Source organism: Exophiala dermatitidis, assembly GCF_000230625.1.
Source record: "Exophiala dermatitidis NIH/UT8656 unplaced genomic scaffold supercont1.2, whole genome shotgun sequence".
Classification (NCBI taxonomy): Eukaryota; Fungi; Ascomycota; class Eurotiomycetes; order Chaetothyriales; family Herpotrichiellaceae; genus Exophiala; species Exophiala dermatitidis.
The window spans coordinates 2,942,389-2,961,656 of record NW_008751647.1 but is presented as its reverse complement, the minus strand read 5'-3'; the positions used below and the strand labels follow the sequence as shown (position 1 = coordinate 2,961,656).

Below are 19,268 nucleotides of genomic sequence, written 5' to 3'. Positions count from 1 at the left end.
GGTACTACTATTAATTGGTACTGCCTACACTGCAGTTACTGCCAAGTCTCGGCTCTGTCTGGTCTTTGAGTCGTCAGTGGCCCTGCGCGCATCGTCGTCCACGACTCGACCAACTACTTGTCAACCCGTCCGAGTCTCTGCGAGGTCAGCCCTCCAAAAAACGTACATTCGGCAGGTACCTAACCAATTGTCGGGAATTACCAGGGCCGGGAACTTCCTATGTTTCTACAGGGTTTATATCCCACCATTCACACGCATGCTAGTAATTTGCTTTCCTTAGTTGCAGCCTGCGAGGAGCATTACTACTAGGCAGTTCCTTCAAATGAACGAGAGGACTGCTAGCCCAGGGTCAGCTCTCGGGACAAGAAGGCGTGCCTAGAATTCAAAGGGGCTGGAGACGAGGGAAATTGATATATTGGCATTGCTATGCACGTGACGCACGCCCACGGCCACCAGCAATGCTCAATTCCAACGTGTGAAGGCACGATGACTTGTTTGGAGACTGGTAAAATCCGTGCTTCAAGAGGTCCCACAAAGCAGAGCAGGGCGCTCTCCGCCCCAGCAGGCCCAGTCCCAGCCGTCCGTTATCAAACATGTACAGTTTCGGTGTGGTGTCCCGCTGATGAAAGGCCAACATGGATGACAAAGACAATGATACGTAAACGTTCGCAACATGTGAGTGGGTTTGTTCATGGTATCATTGGAACTTGAGCGGCCTTAAAGCTTCTCTGCTCTCAATTCGCCGCAAAGTTGTGCCAGTGTCCCGAGCCCCTTCTGGAAAGCAGGACCTTGCTCCCTGGAAAAAACTGATTGTTTCTGCAATAAGCGTCTTCACATCACCACGCCACTGTTGCTGGCTATTCTCGGCCACAACTCCGCTGCCTCTTTGCCCACTGGCCCGGTGATAGCGCTTCCCTTCATTTCTCCTTTCGGGTTGACGATAACACCGGCATTGTCTTCGAAGTAGAGGTAGATACCGTCTGGTCGTCTCCAGGGCTTCGACTGTCGGACGACGACAGCTGGCATGACTAGAAACAAATCGTGAGCGTGTCGAGCATATGAAATCAAGGTCGCGCGTTGCCGTACCTTTCTTTCTCAACTCCGGCTTTCCCTTCTTCACGGTGGCCATCACCATATCACCCACACCGGCAGCGGGGAGTCGGTTCAATCGGGCACCAATACCCTTGACGGAGATGATGTACAGGTTTCGAGCACCTGAGTTGTCGGCGCAGGACATAACGGCTCCGCTGTTTTCACCTGTTAGCCTCCTAGTTCAATTGAGCGCTTTTCCCCTCCCTCCGCGCTCAGGAACCACACTTCGAGCCACAAAACGTCGGGATGTCGTCGGAAGTACACAAAGAGCGGAGAGGTTCGAGGTTGCGATTCGAGGGGAAACATACACAGGGAGACCGAGAGTCATCTTGAGCTTGTTGCCGGAGGCACCTCCGCGTCTGCGAGCAACAGAGTTAGCATTCGATTACTTTGCCCATGTTATCCATCACACTGCAGTCTTCTGCTGCGATCGATAGCGCCACAGGGATTGAGCCACGTACCCTCGCTTCGACATCTTGACGGTGGTTGATGTGGAATACTAAGTGTCTGGGAGTTTCGCGAAAGTGAGGTGCGGTCAACGTGAATCTCTCGACCGCGAACCAACCTGCAAAATCTGGGTGTGCTTGCCAAGACCACAAAATCTTGGCCATATCACGTGAAACCATTCAGACGTTAGTGCTTACCTAATCACATCTGTCCCTTTAGGTGCCTTTCTTGAACTCGATTTCAAAGTTGAACGTTGCAGTGGCTGCCGCTGGCATCGAGACCGACACATCCTCCGCCGTCATTGTTGCACCACAAGCTGGATGCCTACCTACCTACTTATGGGAGGCTTACTACCCATGGTTTAGTCTGTATGACCGGATCATTCTCCTTGGACCACTCAGCCATGGAGCCAATTTGCCGGCCTCATTCTTCATTCTCGCATTCAGCTTCAGTGACAGTGCGTTCACCAGAACTCGAAAAGCTTTGCAGAAATATATTTTCGTACTTGCAGCCCTGGCTAGCTGAAAGCATGTGCACAAGATGGTGGCTTTGTACGAATATGCTAAAGCAGAAGCATTTTTACGAGGACGCATCTCGCACCGGCTGCTGTCCCAACCGCTCCTTCAGCCGTTGCGAACGTACTAGCTGGACTCTGTGAGCAGTCATACCAGCTAGGTAGCCCAGGCATCAGAGTCACCTAGCCGGATTGCAATGCAGCCCTTTCACTAGAAACCGCACAGCTGCTATGTATAACACTCACTGAGTACAGATGGTACTTCTGTGTATTCGCACATGCAACTAGGCGAAAGCAGTGCAGGAAGACATTAACATGGACACCGATAGAACTGGGTATATCTAGCTATCTACGGGGTTCCCCTCCACGGCTGTAGCGATTCGGGAACCCACGTCTCCTACTGTTGTACGGCATCGAGACCAGCCTGACAGCTGACATCGGAGCTGACGCTCCCAGTCGGGAAGGCCTGCACCGGGTAAGGGTCAAGAAACCCTTGGTCGTTACGTTGCCTTGAGCCTCCGCCTGACTTATGATTCCCTGACGAAACAGCACCGCTCAATCAAGCCATTTGCCCGAATCAAGGACGGAATCTCTTGTTGCACGGAAGACGATATCATCAAGGGCAACAACAAAAGTCCGGCCCGGTCGTTGAAAGCACAGATAACTAAACTCTGTGGATGTAGGACTGTCATTCAAACACAGAGAACTATTGCACATAGCGCACGGTGACCGGCATGACAATCTCGTAACAGCAGAAGGACCACGCAGTGTTTGTGGCTAGACTCGGACGCCTGGCGTATCACCTGGGCGCTGTCGCCCAACGAACTCGGTCTAGTTCGTGGAGGCTGAAGGTGGCATCCGCGACATGTGCTCGTGCAATTCCTGCTTACCTCCCTCTCCGAGTGGTGCGCGGCTCAGCAGGTAAGCAAGGTACCTCAGGTGGTTTACCACGAGGAACTCACGACAACCTATGACGCATGATCCAAGCGGTCTTCAACCGAGGTGAAAGACCATGACTCCCAAAGACCATATCAAGAGAAAGTGTGTTTTCAAGGCCAGATATCTTCGAAGCAATCACCACTCGCAACATTGTTGCTGACAGCCCCTCAATCTGGAGCGCACGGCAACACCAGCCTCAGGTTCCACTGTCACCAGTTTCGGGCATATCAAGAAGCCACCTTGTGTATCCCTGCCTCGCGTAGTGCATATTCGTCGAGCGGGTGAGATTGAAAGGCGGCCAGCTGAAAGGTAACAATCCAAGCGTACAGATCGCTCTTACCAATGGCGTTGTCTCTGTTCGCAATCCCTCATCTCACCGCGCCGCAATGGCCAGACCACCCTGGTCGCCTTGCATGGGGCCGGTGAACCTCAGCTCAGTACTCAGCCATGAGCTGTAACGCCAGCATTCATTGTGCAATACCTCTATGCGTTGCTTTTCTGCGTGTTGCCTGTCGCTATCCTTAAACAATGTCTGCGTAAGCATCTTGCCTTTTTCTGCTTCGCCCTCTGGTTCGACCCGCTCAAACATGTGCTGTTACACGCCGTCTACGCGTGATTCTGCTTTATGCCTCAGGCCTTACATATATAGCCTTGACTGTGCTCGGAGACCATGTCAAACAAGAGGAAGCTTTCAGTTACATCCATCAGCAGCAACATGGACGAACAACACAATCTACCTCTTGATGCTGGCGACGATGCCACCAGCTCCAGACTCTTTGGCGCCATCAAAGGGTTCTTCGAGAGCATTGCAGGCTCTGGTTCTGACCCTACCAACCCAGTTGTCAATGGGGCGTCCGTAGAATCAAGACCGCTGCTGGCAAGACTGCTGGCGGACATTGCCTCTCAAGCGCCTCGTCTAGGCGAAAATGCTGCCCTGATTCATTCCTTGGTAGATACAAGGCTTTTCGATGGCGGCCTCGTCGATGACCGTCAATATCAGGTACGTTATCAACCTGAATTGCTTCATTGCCGACCACTTGGTCGGTAGATGGCACCCTGTCTGATACATCCCCTTCATAGATGGAGAAGATTCTTCAACTGGCAGCCACACTGCCTGTGGAATCAGAAGCACTGGGTACTCTAACCGGCCAATTCATCAAGCTGTTATGGGAGACTCTTGAGCATCCGCCTCTGTCCTATGAGGGCGACAACTACAAGTACCGCACTGCCGACGGCTCAAACAACAACATAATGTATCCGCACCTTGGCAAGGCCGGGTCATACTATGCTAGGACCGTGGCACCCCAAACCCTAAAGCCTGGGGTCCTCCCAGACCCGGGAGTCATCTTTGACGCCGTGTTTGCACGAGGCGAGAAAGCCCGAGAGCATCCGAACAAGCTTTCCAGTATGCTCTTCTACCTCGCCACCATCATCATTCATGACTGTTTCCATACCGATGAGCGAGACTATTCAGTTGTGAAGACATCCTCCTACTTGGACCTGGCACCATTATACGGCAGCAGTGAGGAAGACCAAAAGAAGATCCGAACCTTCAAGGACGGCCTCCTGAAGCCGGACACATTCTCAGAAAACCGCATTCTTGGCTTTCCGCCCGGAGTGTGTGCAATTGTCGTCTGCTTCAACCGTTTCCACAACTATGTGGCCATGCAGCTGAAGGAGATCAACGAAGGGGGCCGTTTCAAGATCCCCCGGGACGAGAATGACACCAAAGGCATTGCCAAGTTGGACAACGATCTCTTCCAGACAGCCCGACTCATCACCTGCGGCTTGTATGTCAACATCATCCTCATCGATTACGTGAGGACGATACTCAACCTGAACCGGGCTGACACCACTTGGACCCTCGACCCTCGCAAGAACTTCGCCGATATCTTTACCGAGGCGGGGGTACCCAGCGGGATCGGGAATCAAGTCAGCGTAGAGTTCAATCTCGTTTACAGATGGCATTCGGCCATCAGCGTCAAGGACGAAAAGTGGACAAACGAACTGTACCAGGCCTTGTTTCCGGGCCAGGATGTCAACAAGGTGACTGAGGCTGACCTATTGAATGCACTCCGTAAGTGGCTCTCGAAAGTTGATCCAGACCCCTCCAAATGGGAACTGGACGGCGGCAAGTACAAGCGAACCGAACGAGGCACTTTCCGAGACGAAGATCTGATCAACATCCTCAGCGACGCCACCGAGGACGTGGCTTGTGCCTTCGGGCCCCGGAATGTGCCTGTGGTGATGAAGCTGATCGAGACTCTGGGTATGAGGCAAGCCCGGGCTTGGAACGTGGCCACGCTCAACGAATTTCGCAAATTCTTCAAACTCGAGCCACACAAGAGCTTTTCCGACATCACCAAAGACGAGGAGGTTGCCCGGGCGCTGAAAGCCCTTTATCAGGAACCGGACTACGTCGAAATGTACCCTGGTCTGGTGGCCGAAGATGCGAAGGATCCCTTGGATCCGGGCTCTGGTCTCTGTCCCGGATATACCGTTTCCCGGACCATTCTCGCCGATGCGGTTGCACTCACTCGGGGCGACAGGTTCTACACGATTGACTACACGCCAGCGAATTTGACCAACTGGGGTTGGTCGACAGTCCAATCTAACCCCGCTGTTGCCCAGGGCGGGTGCATCTATACCCTATTGATGCGAGCCCTTCCATTGTACTACCGTGGAAATTCGGTTTACGCCATGTTCCCATTCACCGTCCCCGAGGAGAACCGTAAGATCCTTAGGAAACTCGGCAAGGAACAAGATTATAACTTCCAGCGGCCGTCGTACGTCGGCGTGCCGACCTCGATCAGATCGTGGAAAGGCGTGACCAAGATTCTGGGAGACCAGAGCTCCTTCAGCGTCCCCTGGGGCGAGCACACATCATATCTTACTCATCATGACTACATGCTGAGTGGAGACAGCGCAGCCAACTCGACTCAACGCCGAGAGGTCCAGAAGGCCATGTACTGCCCGGTGAATGGCCTTGCGCAAGTGCAAGAGTTCTACGAAGACCTCACCACGCAACTTGTGGTGGCGCGGTCCGAACGACTACGCGGCGAATGGTATCAGCTGGATGCCTGCCGGGACGTTGGCAATCCGTCCCACGCGATCTTCGTGGCTCGCCTCTTCCATCTCCCGCTGAAGCAGAAGGGCGACAAGAACCCGATCGGCGTGGAAGTCGACCAGCTCTACCTTGCCCTGTCCGTGCTGTTTGCATACGTCTTCTTGGACGGCGACACAGCAAGCTCATTCAAGCTGCGAGCATCGGCCCAAGAAGCCACTGACAAGCTCGCCGAGCTTGTCAAGATTGTCTGTAAGGCCGTCCATGCCGGCAGTTTGCTGCACCTGGGCGATCTCTTCCCGATGGGCAAGGCCGGGCAACTTCTCGAGGACTATGGGGCCAGGTTCCTCAAGCGGCTTTTCGAAGGTGGCAAGACCGTCGACGATGTTGTGTGGGCCATCATCCCCACCGCAGCGGCGGCTGTCGCTACACAGGCGCAGCATTTCACCCAGATGCTGGACATCTACCTGTCCGACGAGTACCACGACAAGCATTGGGCCGAGATCCAACGATGTGCCTGGTCCGACGACCCGGCCGACTTCGACAAGCTCAAGGGGTATGCGCTGGAGGCGAACCGCCTTGCACCTGCGGCGTTTGGGCTGCTTCGCAAAGCCAACACCGACACTGTCATCGATGACAACGGCACCAAGGTCCATATCAAAGCCGGCGACTCGGTCTATACTGACTTCATCACCGCGGGCTTGGACGAAACCGTGTTCCCCAATCCCAGAGAGATCGATCCGTCGCGTGATCGGTCCTTGTACATCCACCATGGACACGGCCCGCACGCCTGCCTTGGCCGCCCCATGGTCGAAGTCGCCATGGCAGCTCAACTAAAAGTGTTTGCCAAGTTGAAGAACCTGCGCCGCGCCCCTGGTCCTCAGGGACACTTGAAGAAGACTGTCCCTGTGCCGAACCCTACCAGCAGTGACCCGAAGCCCAGCCCCGGCAGTATCCAAGTGTACATGGAGGAAAATTGGAGCTCATGGTGGCCTTTCCCAACCAGTAAGTTTGGCCGAGTGTTTACTTCGAATATTGCTGGTTTGCTTGGTGAGATTTTTGCTAACAATCACCGCGCGTCCACGTCTACAGGCCTCAAAGTCCATCACGACGGCCTGTCCAGAGAACAACCCGAGCAACTCGCCGGTGACACCGGCGTGCCGGGTATCCAGGAGCAGATTAAGGACAGTGACATGGCAGGACCAGGAGTTGCCACCAACGGCACCAATGGCGTAGACGGGGACCACGACATGGAAAACGGCACTGCTTAAGAAGCAGTCAATTTGACCGTTGGTTGCAGATGAGTGATGAAGAACTGGAATTCTGCACCCACGCCGCTCTCTTGGATGACTCTAAATTGCCGGTTATAATGTAGGCTGACGGGGCGTATCTAGCAAGTTCATATTGATACTAATACTAGCGGGATATTTCTTCGTGCCATCACGTATAATCATCACTCTGAGTCTTTAGAGATGTCCAACTTGAACGGTACAAATCGGTCGCCTCGTCCATTGTTTCTTCCTTGTCCGAACAGAACACGAGTCCAGTCCACCTATAGGTATTGCTGGCGGGTAACGCTAGTGCACTACTGCCAGTGTCTTCCCACTGTAACAACGAGAGAGAGGGAGAGGAGAGAGGGAGAGGAGAGAGGGAGAGAGGCTCTAATACCTAACTTTCAAGCTAGACTGTTGGAGCAGACCACTCATTCACTGAGTTTCGGCATTTTCGATCCAGTTGCATTACAAATCGAGCCAAACTTGATTAAGCGCAGTGCATTGCATTGCACAGTCACCAGGGTTCGGGTCAGCTCAACTCAGCTCCCGGGGCGGGGGAGACACTGCATGCCACATGTGAGTGCAGGCTGACTCAACTTTGCAGTCGACTGATGTTACAGTGAGCGAGGGCCAGGGCCGGTGTTTATCTGTCTGGAGAAGCGGAGTCGACTCGACCGTACCATGGAACCTGTGTGTTTACAACGTTGTAGAAAGGGACCGGGCAGGTCTCTATGTGGTGTGACATACCGTATACATACAACCACCCAGTCGATATAACTTAGGTATAACCGAATGGCATGAGTGAGTGGTTGGTTGGTTGATTGATTGATTGTACTCTTCTTTGCTCTCTTTTGGACTTGCAAACGCCCTGAACCGAACCAGGTGTTGGCAATAATATCTACTTTCAATTCCCTGACGAGCCGGCCGGTCGTGGAAATCCTGTGTACTAGTGAGTCGGTGGGTGGTTCTGGTTCAGCTGGTAAGAGGAGATTAATTCGATACTTTGATCGTCCATACCATACCATACCATCAACATTGTTGGTGTCACCACACACCGCACACCTCCACCACGATCACCATCAGAACGTCCCATTGTTGGAAGACCGCGGTCGGCTCGGGCTTCGTCACCCGTGGCCGCTTGGTAGAGGAAGCAAGAACAGGGACAACGACAACAGCATCGACGCGATCATATCTGTTTCGTGCAGATCTGGTCCCTACCGCCACAGTCTCCACAGCATCGTCCAGCGTGGGTTTCAGGCAGCAGGAGCGACGTTTCACCACATTTCCCTCTCTTGCGCATGCAATGTCGAAGCACTACGACGCCATTGTCATCGGGTCCGGACAGGGCGGCGGCCCACTAGCCCAGGCGCTCGCCAAAGCAGGACGCCACACGGCCCTGATCGAAGCGCACCATGTGGGCGGGACATGTATCAACGAAGGATGCACGCCGACCAAGACCATGGTGGCAAGCGCCAAAGTCGCGGCTCTGGCGCGTCGAGCAGGGGATTATGGGGTGCGGATCCAAAGCAATAATAGCGTGACGCTGAACATGCAAAAGGTCAGAAGGAGGAAACGGGATATTGTCGACAGTTTTCGTCGGGGCAGTGAAGCACGAATTACCGCGACGGAGGGGTTGGATCTGATATGGGGCACGGCACGGTTCGTGGGGGCAAAGGAAGTTGAAGTGGTGCTGAATGCAACAACACCAAACACGACTTCAGACGATTCAGGTAGCAGCAACGTCTCCTCACCTACATATATTCTCTCTCTTACCGGCGACCAGATCTTCATCAATGCTGGCTGCTCGCCGGCGCCGCTGGTGGTGACGAAACCCGACAGCGACGACACCATTGCGCAGCAAGACGGTTCCGTGGGCAACAACATCCTCAACTCCACCAGCATCATGGAACTCGCCGAGGTGCCGCACCATCTCGTCGTGCTTGGCGGCGGCGCCGTCGGATGCGAATTTGCGCAGATGATGCGTCGCTTCGGGGCGCGTGTCTCTCTCGTCCAGCGTGCTCCGCAACTGTTGCCTAATGAAGACGCCGACGTGGCGGCCGAAATGCTCAAGATTTTTGTTGATGATGGCATCGAGGTGTATCTGGGTGCGCAAACACGACACGTTTCTCACATAGCTCCAGACCAAATCGTCGTGGAGGTGGAGATTCAGCAGCAACAGAACAACAAAGACGACGGCCAAGTCAAGAAAGTTGATGCCGATACCGCTGGCAGTGGCGCCAGAGACGAAGATAAGACCGGAGGAGATGAACAGAAGGGAGTACCAATCATCAAGTCCCTCCTCGCCTCCCACGTCCTCGTCGCAACAGGCCGGCTTCCAAACACTGCATCGCTAAACCTGGGTGCTGCCGGCATCGAAGTCGACGCACGCGGCTTCATCAAAGTTGACGAATACCTCCGTACAACGGCGGCAGATGTCTATGCCCTAGGAGACATCAAAGGTGGCCCTGCGCAGACTCACGTTTCGTACGACGATTACCGCGTACTGAGGGACAATTTGATCAACAAGTCCACAGTGGCCGACGACGGCGGTACTGCTACTTCCAGAACGGCAGCCAACCGATTAATCCCATATACAATCTTCACCGACCCCCAGTTAGGCCGCGTCGGGCTCACAGAAAAGGCGGCTCGGGCACGCGCCCAGAGCAACGGCCAAAAGATCAAAGTGGCCAAAATGCCCATGGCATATGTGGCGCGGGCGCTGGAAATGGATGAATCGCTGGGACTCATGAAGGCAGTCGTTGACGCCGAGTCCAGACATATTCTGGGGTTCGCGTGCTTGGGCGTCGAGGGCGGCGAGACCATGAGTATGGTCCAGCTTGCCATGATGGGAGGTTTGACTTATGGCAAGTTGGAAAATGCAATCTTTGCTCACCCTTGTTTGTCGGAGAGCTTGAACAATCTTTGGGGGTTCTTGGAATGAAAGTTAAGGTGCAGTAATCGGTGCCAGTGGTGCCACGGCATTGGCGGTCCTCGAACCGAGATCTGGCTGGCATCGTGTACCCCTGTCCTGTCAGAAACAGCGAACAAACGTTTATCTTGATGATGATGGTTGAGTCAATTGATACAGTACGTTGATTTTGTCTGTAGTCTCAGTCAGGGTGCTGTTTGATGGCCAGGCAGCCCTTTTTTTCCCTCTTTTGCTGGCGCCGAGTCCGTCAATGGCCCGGCCAGGCAGGCAGCTCCCTGTGGGACAGTGGGTTGATACAGTACTGGGCCTGTGCCATGGAGGAAACGCCGCGTGTCTGGTGTAGCTGTTGAACTCGAATGGAAGCTGATCAAATTAAAGAAATCAACCGTAATTTTATGACTGTGTTATAGCGCGGATGATGATTATTACTTTTATGCTTCAAGCGATCGTGTGATGTGGATGGAAAACTTGCAGGTTGTGTCCTGTTTCAATTATCATTATTGCCAACTCAGACCTGGCAGGCAAGCTCGCTATGACATTTTTCTTCTGATCAGACATAAACTCGACATCTTTGTGCCAGTACCGGAAACTTGTGCGGTTCATCCAGGGATGTTCCCTTGCAGATGTAAAATATGGATACTGTAGCTATATATGGTTTATTTGAGAGCAGTCGGCGTTCACGGGAACGGCTCTTCACCGGATCAGACCCCTTTTTCAGGAAACATGATCCCCCACAATTGGCAAGGCACCGTTGACCTCAACATTCGTCGTCTTCTGGTCTCCCTCATTCGGTGGCGTCAAGGATTTCTGCGGCTTCATCCCTAATAACCCAGTTGCATCAACCAATCTAGCGTTGGGATTTAATTCCAGACCAAATCCAGGTTTATCCAACACACTAACATCCAAGTAACCGTTTGTAGGGATTGGCTCGTTCAAGAACAAATCTCCGAACACAGGTAGCACACTCTTGCCGTCTGGACTGTTGGCAAGGTATTCTTGAAATGGCGCATTGTGCTGGCTGACAACAAAATGGTATGAATAGGGGCCCGAGGCATGCGGAACCACCGGGATATCGTACGCCGAGGCCATGGCGGAGACTCTCAGCAGCTCAGTCAAGCCCCCCAACCACATAACATCCGGCTGGATAATGTCGACATTTCGGCCTTCGATCAATTTGCGGAAACCATAACGAGAATATTCGTGTTCCTGCCAAAGTCAGTCGTGGGTCAAGGTATAGCAAAGAGGGTTGAGCTTACTCCTGTGGTGAACTTGGTGTCTGGATGCGCCCTCTTCAACAATTGAAATCCATCAAAGTCGTCTGGAGACAGGACTTCTTCCCACCAGTCGATTTTGAGATCCTGTCTCTTTGCTTCGCTGACCAACTCAATAGTGTACGGGACATTCAAAGACATCCAGCAGTCGACTCTCAACGGGAAATCCGGCCCAACATCCTCTCGGTGTTTCTTGAGGAAGGCAATGTTCTTCCTCAGACTGTCCGGCTCCTCTGCGCTATACGGCAGGGGAACCTTGCCAGCAGTGAATCCCATCTTCTTGGCAGCCGCCGGTTCGGGTCCTGTGCAGTAAAAGTTAAGCCTGTCTCTTGTAGCACCACCGATCATCTTGTAAACGGGTTCATTCCGAATCTTGCCCAGAAGATCCCATATAGCCAAGTCAATAACCGAAATGACCGCCACTGGAAGACCTTTCCGTCCGTAAAACATCGATCCCTTGTACATGAGGTCGTACAAGTCATTCACATCTCGAGGGTCTCGGCCGAGCAGGAAGCGTTCGAAGTGCTGTTGAACTAGCCAACACGCAGGAGGGCCTCCGAAACCAGTCGCGAATCCCTTGGTTCCATCTGTCGCTTCAATCTCGACACAGAATGACCCCAAAACGTTGATACCAAAGGACGTGCGGGACTTGCGGTATTGTTCCCATTTGGACATGGGCGTCGCAATTTTGTTGTCAATGAGCCAGTGACCACCCTTGACATTGTGGTAGTCGCCGCCGGAGCCCACACCTTCGATCACAAAGGTCCGCACGGTTTTGATCGTGGGAAATGACTTGACAGAAGCCATGGGGTTGCCTTGTTAGAGCGGGGTCGAGGTTTGAGTTGGGCTCAGTAGGCGGAGCCGTATGATGAGGTGTAACTATCCGCTCCTCAGGGATGGCGACTAGGGTGGTAGATGCTGAACAATCGCAAATTGACGACTTTGAGCAAGTCGAGGACGTAACAGGGGAATAAGAGGAACAAGAGACTCGGACGACATGGTTGTCGGTGTTTAGAGGGGTTCACAAATACTAAGTAAGAGAAGTGACGATTGGGGAAGGCTTCGCTCGTCGGTGCAGTGCTTGCCGGGCGGCGGAGAAACGCTCGGACACGGCCGGAGAACAATTGAACGTGACGGTCTCGACGGTTCCAGCCGCGGCGAGGAAGAAGCGTATAGAGAGCTACGATGAGAGCGACAGGACAGCCTGAGACAACCCGTTCCGCCGAACAGAGCGTGATGAGGCTCGGAAGGCTTTCATAGAGCGAGGCTGTGATTGTTTGGTGTTCAAATTCAGTCTGACACTGGCAGACATTTGGCAGGACGCAGCACGTGACGGCTCGAATTTCCCCGGCTTTTTTCCCCTTCGGCGCGTCTTCTCAATCTCGGTCCGAGATCCAACCTCATCCTCCTCGGTGCAAGAATGTCCCTCGCGCTGCCGTCGTGATCCAGCTGCAATGAATGCGACCAAACTAGAACTCTACGACAATCAGGTTGGCCATAGGAGTCTTTCAGGGGTCTCGTCCACGCAGCTGCGCGGCCAGTCCATTACCCCCTCCGACTCTGACTCCGGCGGAGAGGATGACCGAGATGGCTCCAAGAAACGCAAAAGGCCTATGAATGTCACGTACGTGCTTGCGTGTCTGATACCACGGTGTCCCACCTGGCTGCTACCGTTGTATCAGTCGGCCTTGTGTATGTGTGCTGATGCAGAACCCGGATAGTTGCGAGGCTTGCAAGCAAAGAAAGGTCAAGTGTGGTATGTGCTTCCCTTTCCTTGACTGACAAGTCTTGGGCTCAAGTGCTCGCAGATCGCGCCCAGCCTGCCTGTGGCTGGTGCTCTCGCAACGACCATCCATGTGAATACAAGGAACGAAAGAAGCCTGGGCTTCGAGCTGGATATGGCCGCGAACTTGAAGGGAGGCTCGACCGTCTGGAAGCGCTTCTCCAGGAGCAGGGGCGTCAGCTGGCAGCCCATCTGAGCGAGGCATGTTCCATTTCGTCGTCTGCTGCGCCTAATGCGCACGTCTCGAAGTCCAGAGGGCAAGAAGTCGACCTGCAGGGGCAACAAGGCGCTGCCTACGGTCCCGAAGCTGGCACGTACGGGGACGAGGCGCAATTTCAGCAGCCGACTATTGACCCGCATTTGCCATCGTCCGTTTCTCGCCATGGGTCATTGAACTATGCTCCAGGGCAGCACTCGACTAGTATTCCAGAACAACAGATGGTCGCTCCTCAGAGTCACTATACGCCATCCGTACATTCGCACGCCCTCACATCGCCTCATTCGACAACGGGATACCAGGGCACTCAGGTGTTCAATGAACATTCGGCCATGTTACCCCCTTATGATCTTCTATACTCCTTGGTTGATCTTTATTTCAGGCACGTCAATACGTGGCTTCCTTTGCTGGACAGGAAAACCACTCTCGACACTCTGTTCGGCTCTTCGTCGCTTGACGAAGCAGACAGAGTTCTGTTGCACGCCATCGTGGCAACGTCTTTGCGGTTTTCACAGGATCCTCGATTGACGGTGGAGAGCCGCCAACATTACCATGATACATCGAAACAACGGGTCCAACTTTTCGGCCTGGAGAATTCGAATGTAAGGGCATTGCAGGCGTTGGTCATACTGGCGCTAGATGTTACGGGGACCACCAACGGCCCGCCTGCATGGAACTTGCTAGCCCTGATCAGTAGGAGCATGGTGCAATTGGGTCTTGCGGTCGAATCAAGTTCTACACTTGCTTCACCCATGTACCCGTCCATTGCAACACTTCGCGCTTCGGTTCTACCCGAGCCGAAGAGCTGGATTGAGGATGAGGAACGACGGAGGCTCTTCTGGGCGGTCTACCTCCTTGATCGGTATGCCACCATCGCAACAGCCTTCGAGTTTGCCCTCGACGAGAAAGAGGTAGACCGACGGTTGCCTTGTCGAGATGACCTTTTCGCTGCCAACAAACCGGTAGAGACTCGGTGGTTTCGGCCCCCTGAACGTCCTCGATACACGACAGGAATGACCGAGACTCATGGACATTTCTCGTACCACTGTGAACTGGTGGCTATTCTCGGTCACATCCACCAATTTCTGAAACGACCAATTGACATTGGATCACTGGCGGATGTGGAGCAGTGGCAAGGCTCATATCGGGCCCTTGACAGCGACTTGAACGCCTGGCACTTCAGTCTGCCGGACGAGTTTGCCAACATCACGCGGCTCCTCAAATCCAACATTCCTGCCAAAAATACCAGCACGGGCTGGATCATGCTGCATGCCGCATACTGTCTAACCGTGATTAGGCTGAATTCGTCGGCAGCTTACCCCAGCCAGACCTCTCCGATCTTCTCGTCCTCTTACAGTGCCATGCAGCGATGCTTATCTGCTGTCGAGAACCTGCGTCAGCTTTGTCGTTTCGTTAAGCTCAATGGTCTTTTGGACCGGTTGGGACCTCCGTTTGCATTTGCTATCTGGGTGGGGTCCCGAGTGATGCTGGTACATGGGTCGACCATGGATCACGAGGTGGACCCTGATATCGACTTCTTCGTCACCACATTGTCTGAAATGGGCGACTATTGGCCTGTTGCAAAGCGGTACAGTGATATACTGAGCCGTGTATTGGGAGAGTACCGGCAATCACAACGGGCGAGCGGCACCATGGGAGAGATTGTGACGCCGTCCACGGTCAAGATACTCGCTGACATGCGCCGGTAAGGGGGATACCAAAGTTGATTGGCCAATGCTGACATGTTGAAATAGATGTGCATACGACTTGGATTTCCTCATTACTCGCCAGCCGCACGCGGCCGCCGTCAAATCATACCACCCTACACGGGCGAATACTCCGGCCCCCAACGAACTCGAATACTTGGACGTCTTCGATCTCTTCAACTTTCCACGTTTGCCAATGACACAGGAAGGAGTCGACAATGGGAACTCGCAAAGCCTCGGGCAAGCTGCGCCTCAAGACCTTGGATCGATGAATGGCGCCATGATCCCTAACTTTGCGGTCCCAAATCCCGAAGCGGATTGGCTTTTCCACGCCAGCTAGGTACAAGGCTAGGGACAAGGCCCTTCCGAGGCCCTCCGCGGAAGCCTAGCCTCACGTGAGGATGCCTACAATGGCAGAGGTGGCAAGTTCTCATAGCTCTCGAAAGTATGGTTTCAACCGGGAAAAGTTATTATGAGCAGGCAACACTCGGCCGATACTGAAGACCCGATGGCGACTGAACACTTACGTTTGATGTCCGCAGATCAGTTCCCGTGCTGGCTAGATACCGGTTCGGCGGTCAGCCGCTATGAGCGAGCAGAACAGCTGCAGGCTTGATAACCGGAGTCAGCCTTGCGCGATGCCTAATAAAAGGGGAGAACATAATAATGACGAATAGGATCGTCTCTACCCAAACTTGGGAGTTTAAGGGACTTGGACCTGCCGCCTACCACTAGCGACATACTATAAGCCATGTGGAATCATTTGTTTCCAAAAGTAAATCGCCGGGTCCCAAGAAACTTTAACTTTCTACCAGTCATGCTTACGAGCTGGCCAAAGAAGGCAGGGACAAACATTGACAGCCTGAGGGAGCCCACCGTCGAGTCCCACTCGACTACTAGACCGCCGGCGCATTTCCTGTGGGGTGCAATGGGCGGCTTGTCACCAAATATGGAGCAGATGGCAGCGGTACAACCGTGCAACCGACGACAAGTCGAGCGCAACAGATCCAGGAAAAACAGCTCCTCATAGTAGGATCAAATGGTGGTAGAGAGAGCTTCTTCACACAGCTCCCACGCAGATACTGCGAATTGCACGCACAACATGAACATTGCACGAATGAATAAGCTGGTCAGGTGATTGCCAAGCTATGCCAGTCACATGACGGCACAATCCCAGATCTGCCGAATTCGTAATATTCATATTCAAGCTGTCGTACTTCTTATTAGCAGTTTGGATTTGTACAATTGCAGTATACCGCTGTACAATTCTGGCGAATGTTTCCATGATCTCGCTTCGGCTGCTACTGACCGCAACTCGAGTCTGGATTGCTCGGTCTCGTCCCGTCCAGGCCTTATCGTCCTCTGTTGCTGCTCACCCGTCTTCTGATCAAACTGAGGCCTCTTGCTGTCATCACCGAGACCATCTCTCCGTCCTTCTGCTTGGGATGGCAAAGATCTAAATGTGGCAAACACTCCTGGCATCGTGGCCGGTGGCTCTTTTCCGTCTTTCGGCCCCCTACTAACTGACCCGTTGTGACTCTATCTTGCATCCACTGCCTCTGGCGTCTTTAGCCGTCATAAGCTTCGTCGCGGGACCTAAGCCTTAGGGCTGATACATCGCCAGGCCCCCGTGAGGCTTCGGACGAAACATTGCTCAGCACCGCCCGCTCTTTTCCTAACATGTTCAAGTGTCCTCAGCCTCAATGACCCTCCCATGTCCATGCCACAGATTCCGCAATCCGCGACAAAGCCTCATGGACTGACACGAGGACTAGGCTGCCATGCAATATAACTCGCGACAGGGTTGATGACGTCGGTCCCACTCTGTCGTCCTGTCGAGTCAACTTCGTGAGTGTTTTTCGTAACATCTACCTCGTTGGCGGCCTGTCCGCGACTGGTATCTTGAGCCATCAGTTGCTCACACTCCACGTTTTGGACCCAGCGGTGAGGATCCCGTGGTGTCGCTATCGCAAGAAGCTCATCAGAACATTATGTGTCCGGATGCCCACCTGCAGGCTTCACTTTTAGGTATTAGGCCTGATCCTCAGTTCCTCCGACTGGCATTTCTTATCCATCCATTGGTTCGACCTCAAGTCACGCCAAGTGGCTGTTGAGGGCCATGGACTCTGACCGTCGCTTCCACCAGTTGAGCAGTTCGGATTCCGATCATGCCAACTGCGACTCATCGTGCATCTTCCTGCAGTGCAGACTACGCCTGTCATTTTTCATTCTCCGTTACTCAAGTTACCGGTTCTGTCAATCGCCTGGCTAAAGTCGTCAATGATTGGCCTTTTGTCAAGGCTGCAATGAAAATTACCGTGGTATAAGAAAACAATGACTCCCGCTGCCTAGCACTCTCAAGTTGGGTTGTCCCTGCCTCAGACCAATATTTGACACTCATTGTCCTTATCGCTGCATTGTCTCTTCTGTTTACTCTGTCATATCCTCCCTGTTTCCTACAAACTAGTTTGGGATAAAAAGACATCATCGGAGCAATCCTATATCAGAAACCATGTGCTACCAAATCATCGAGCGATACGCTGTCTGTCGGTGCCTTTATCACAAACATGCTGTCGACCCCTGCCAACGATATGGCCAACGAGGCCATACCGTCACAGAGAAGACGGTTCTGGTAGGCTTTGCCTGTCCGCAACATTCGGGCAAACGAAGGGCGCAGGGATCAACCGATGACGGGGCTCCAGGAGCGCGCCGGGGGTATGATTCCGGTTATTCCAGCGCCAGTCACCATTCCTCTGGAACTCGCCGGTGAAGGTGGCGCCAAAACACCATGAGCAAACCATGCGCAAGGATGAGCCGTTTGCTATATCACCACTTACCCTTGCGCGGTACCAATCCGCAATCATCCAGGAGGATCCAGGCACCCTGTTACGCTTTGCCGAGCAAGCCAGCTGGGCTGGCCACGCCGTCGTCTTATCCGCTGTGTGACTACTAGACGATGCCTCTCGCAGATGCGCCTCAATATGGAAGGACTTCCCTTGTCATGGCTGGCCCTGGCTTGAGGCTTCTACGCTGCTCTACACAACATTTGCAGTGCACTTCGGCATCCTGCTGCCGCCTGGCGCGGAGAATGTGCTATGTACTGGATGTGGCGACTATCGGAGATACCGATCTTATTCTTCACTCTCCCAATACCTGCAGGACCCGTCGTTGTTGACAACGATGTCCAAGACACCATCAATTTACGATCGTTACTTTTTTGCAAGGGCCCGCTGTTGAGCGTGACTTGCGACCTCTTGTCCTACGACTTATGACCATGGGCTGGACTTGACTTGTGCTGCTGTCTGTTGAACATGCTGGGCATGAATGAGCAGAACATGTACACTAAACCAAGCAAAGCAAGCACTCTGGACACTGCATTAGGTGTCGGGTGTTTCGTCGGCAGCAAGCAAACACCCGCAGACTTGGTGGGAACTATGTGCTGGATCACACTGTTACTTGATGTCGAAGCTGACGATTATCTTGAGGATTCGATTCACAACTGGCTGCTGGCCTTGGCCTTTTTGGTCTCCTGTTCATATCACTTGTGCTATAGCGGGCTGCGCCTGCGCCTCAAAAAACAGATTATGTACCACTCACTGCATTGTACCAAAAACTGAACTCAGGAGTTTAGTTTTAGTAGTCATTCAAATCCTTCTGATTGAACCTCAAAGACTTTTCCAAGCAGCATACAGTATCTGTGGAGCTGTCTTTTGTTGTCAGCTCTCCCGTTGCTAGCAGATATACGTCTTTCTTAAAGTCGTAGAAATAATTAACTCCTGAGCAAGGGCCAGACCAATGGTATGAGGATGCAACGCCACGCCGCTACATATCCTATCCTGTCCCCGTCAGGTTCCCGTCCTGCTCCAGCAAGACAGGCAGACAGGCTCGTATGCGTGTTCCAGAAGACTCATCCCTGCGTGAACGGAAAGAAGATTCCAAGAACCACGGGAGCATCACTCCCTCCTGCCGCTCACCTCTCCGTGCAAGTCCCGTCTGGTTTGTTTGGAGGAAGAGACGACCTCCTCATGGTAG

The 19,268-nt window shown here is 53.3% G+C and overlaps 6 protein-coding genes across 6 annotated transcripts; 4 read left to right on the top strand and 2 right to left on the bottom strand.

The window, feature by feature from the left end:
- Window positions 1–831: 831 nt before the first annotated feature.
- On the bottom strand, window positions 832–1,567 carry HMPREF1120_02531 (60S ribosomal protein L23; the record flags this gene model as incomplete). The annotated part of the gene is made up of 4 exons (XM_009156574.1): window positions 832–1,028; window positions 1,087–1,247; window positions 1,401–1,451; window positions 1,554–1,567. 4 exons carry the CDS (start codon window positions 1,565–1,567, stop codon window positions 832–834), a joined length of 423 nt encoding a protein of 140 aa, XP_009154822.1.
- A 1,263-nt stretch (window positions 1,568–2,830) lies between these two features.
- On the top strand, window positions 2,831–7,654 carry HMPREF1120_02530 (fatty acid oxygenase PpoA). The gene is made up of 3 exons (XM_009156573.1): window positions 2,831–3,992; window positions 4,073–7,061; window positions 7,149–7,654. Exons 1-3 carry the CDS (start codon window positions 3,663–3,665, stop codon window positions 7,325–7,327), a joined length of 3,498 nt encoding a protein of 1,165 aa, XP_009154821.1. The 5' UTR covers window positions 2,831–3,662; the 3' UTR covers window positions 7,328–7,654.
- A 21-nt stretch (window positions 7,655–7,675) lies between these two features.
- On the top strand, window positions 7,676–10,876 carry HMPREF1120_02529 (mercuric reductase). Its single transcript, XM_009156572.1, has one exon. The coding sequence runs from the start codon at window positions 8,634–8,636 to the stop codon at window positions 10,269–10,271; it is 1,638 nt and encodes a 545-aa protein (XP_009154820.1). The 5' UTR covers window positions 7,676–8,633; the 3' UTR covers window positions 10,272–10,876.
- A 97-nt stretch (window positions 10,877–10,973) lies between these two features.
- HMPREF1120_02528 (2-dehydro-3-deoxyphosphogalactonate aldolase) lies at window positions 10,974–12,337 on the bottom strand (the record flags this gene model as incomplete). The annotated part of the gene is made up of 2 exons (XM_009156571.1): window positions 10,974–11,465; window positions 11,516–12,337. 2 exons carry the CDS (start codon window positions 12,335–12,337, stop codon window positions 10,974–10,976), a joined length of 1,314 nt encoding a protein of 437 aa, XP_009154819.1.
- Window positions 12,338–12,710: 373 nt separating this feature from the next.
- On the top strand, window positions 12,711–16,414 carry HMPREF1120_02527 (uncharacterized protein). The gene is made up of 4 exons (XM_009156570.1): window positions 12,711–13,154; window positions 13,252–13,286; window positions 13,339–15,235; window positions 15,285–16,414. The coding sequence occupies exons 1-4, from the start codon at window positions 12,985–12,987 to the stop codon at window positions 15,574–15,576; spliced, it is 2,394 nt and encodes a 797-aa protein (XP_009154818.1). The 5' UTR covers window positions 12,711–12,984; the 3' UTR covers window positions 15,577–16,414.
- A 245-nt stretch (window positions 16,415–16,659) lies between these two features.
- On the top strand, window positions 16,660–18,923 carry HMPREF1120_02526 (uncharacterized protein). Its single transcript, XM_009156569.1, has one exon. It carries the CDS (start codon window positions 18,548–18,550, stop codon window positions 18,851–18,853), a length of 306 nt encoding a protein of 101 aa, XP_009154817.1. The 5' UTR covers window positions 16,660–18,547; the 3' UTR covers window positions 18,854–18,923.
- Window positions 18,924–19,268: the final 345 nt, after the last annotated feature.

Coding starts and splice junctions, on each gene's coding strand:
- HMPREF1120_02530 (XM_009156573.1), top strand. CDS start 3,663: ATGTCAAACAAGAGGAAGCTTTCAGTTACATCCATCAGCAGCAACATG. Junction 3,993..4,072: donor TCGATGACCGTCAATATCAG/GTACGTTATCAA, acceptor TCCCCTTCATAG/ATGGAGAAGATTCTTCAACT. Junction 7,062..7,148: donor ATGGTGGCCTTTCCCAACCA/GTAAGTTTGGCC, acceptor CCACGTCTACAG/GCCTCAAAGTCCATCACGAC.
- HMPREF1120_02529 (XM_009156572.1), top strand. CDS start 8,634: ATGTCGAAGCACTACGACGCCATTGTCATCGGGTCCGGACAGGGCGGC.
- HMPREF1120_02527 (XM_009156570.1), top strand. CDS start 12,985: ATGAATGCGACCAAACTAGAACTCTACGACAATCAGGTTGGCCATAGG. Junction 13,155..13,251: donor AAAAGGCCTATGAATGTCAC/GTACGTGCTTGC, acceptor GAACCCGGATAG/TTGCGAGGCTTGCAAGCAAA. Junction 13,287..13,338: donor GCAAAGAAAGGTCAAGTGTG/GTATGTGCTTCC, acceptor AAGTGCTCGCAG/ATCGCGCCCAGCCTGCCTGT.
- HMPREF1120_02526 (XM_009156569.1), top strand. CDS start 18,548: ATGCTGGGCATGAATGAGCAGAACATGTACACTAAACCAAGCAAAGCA.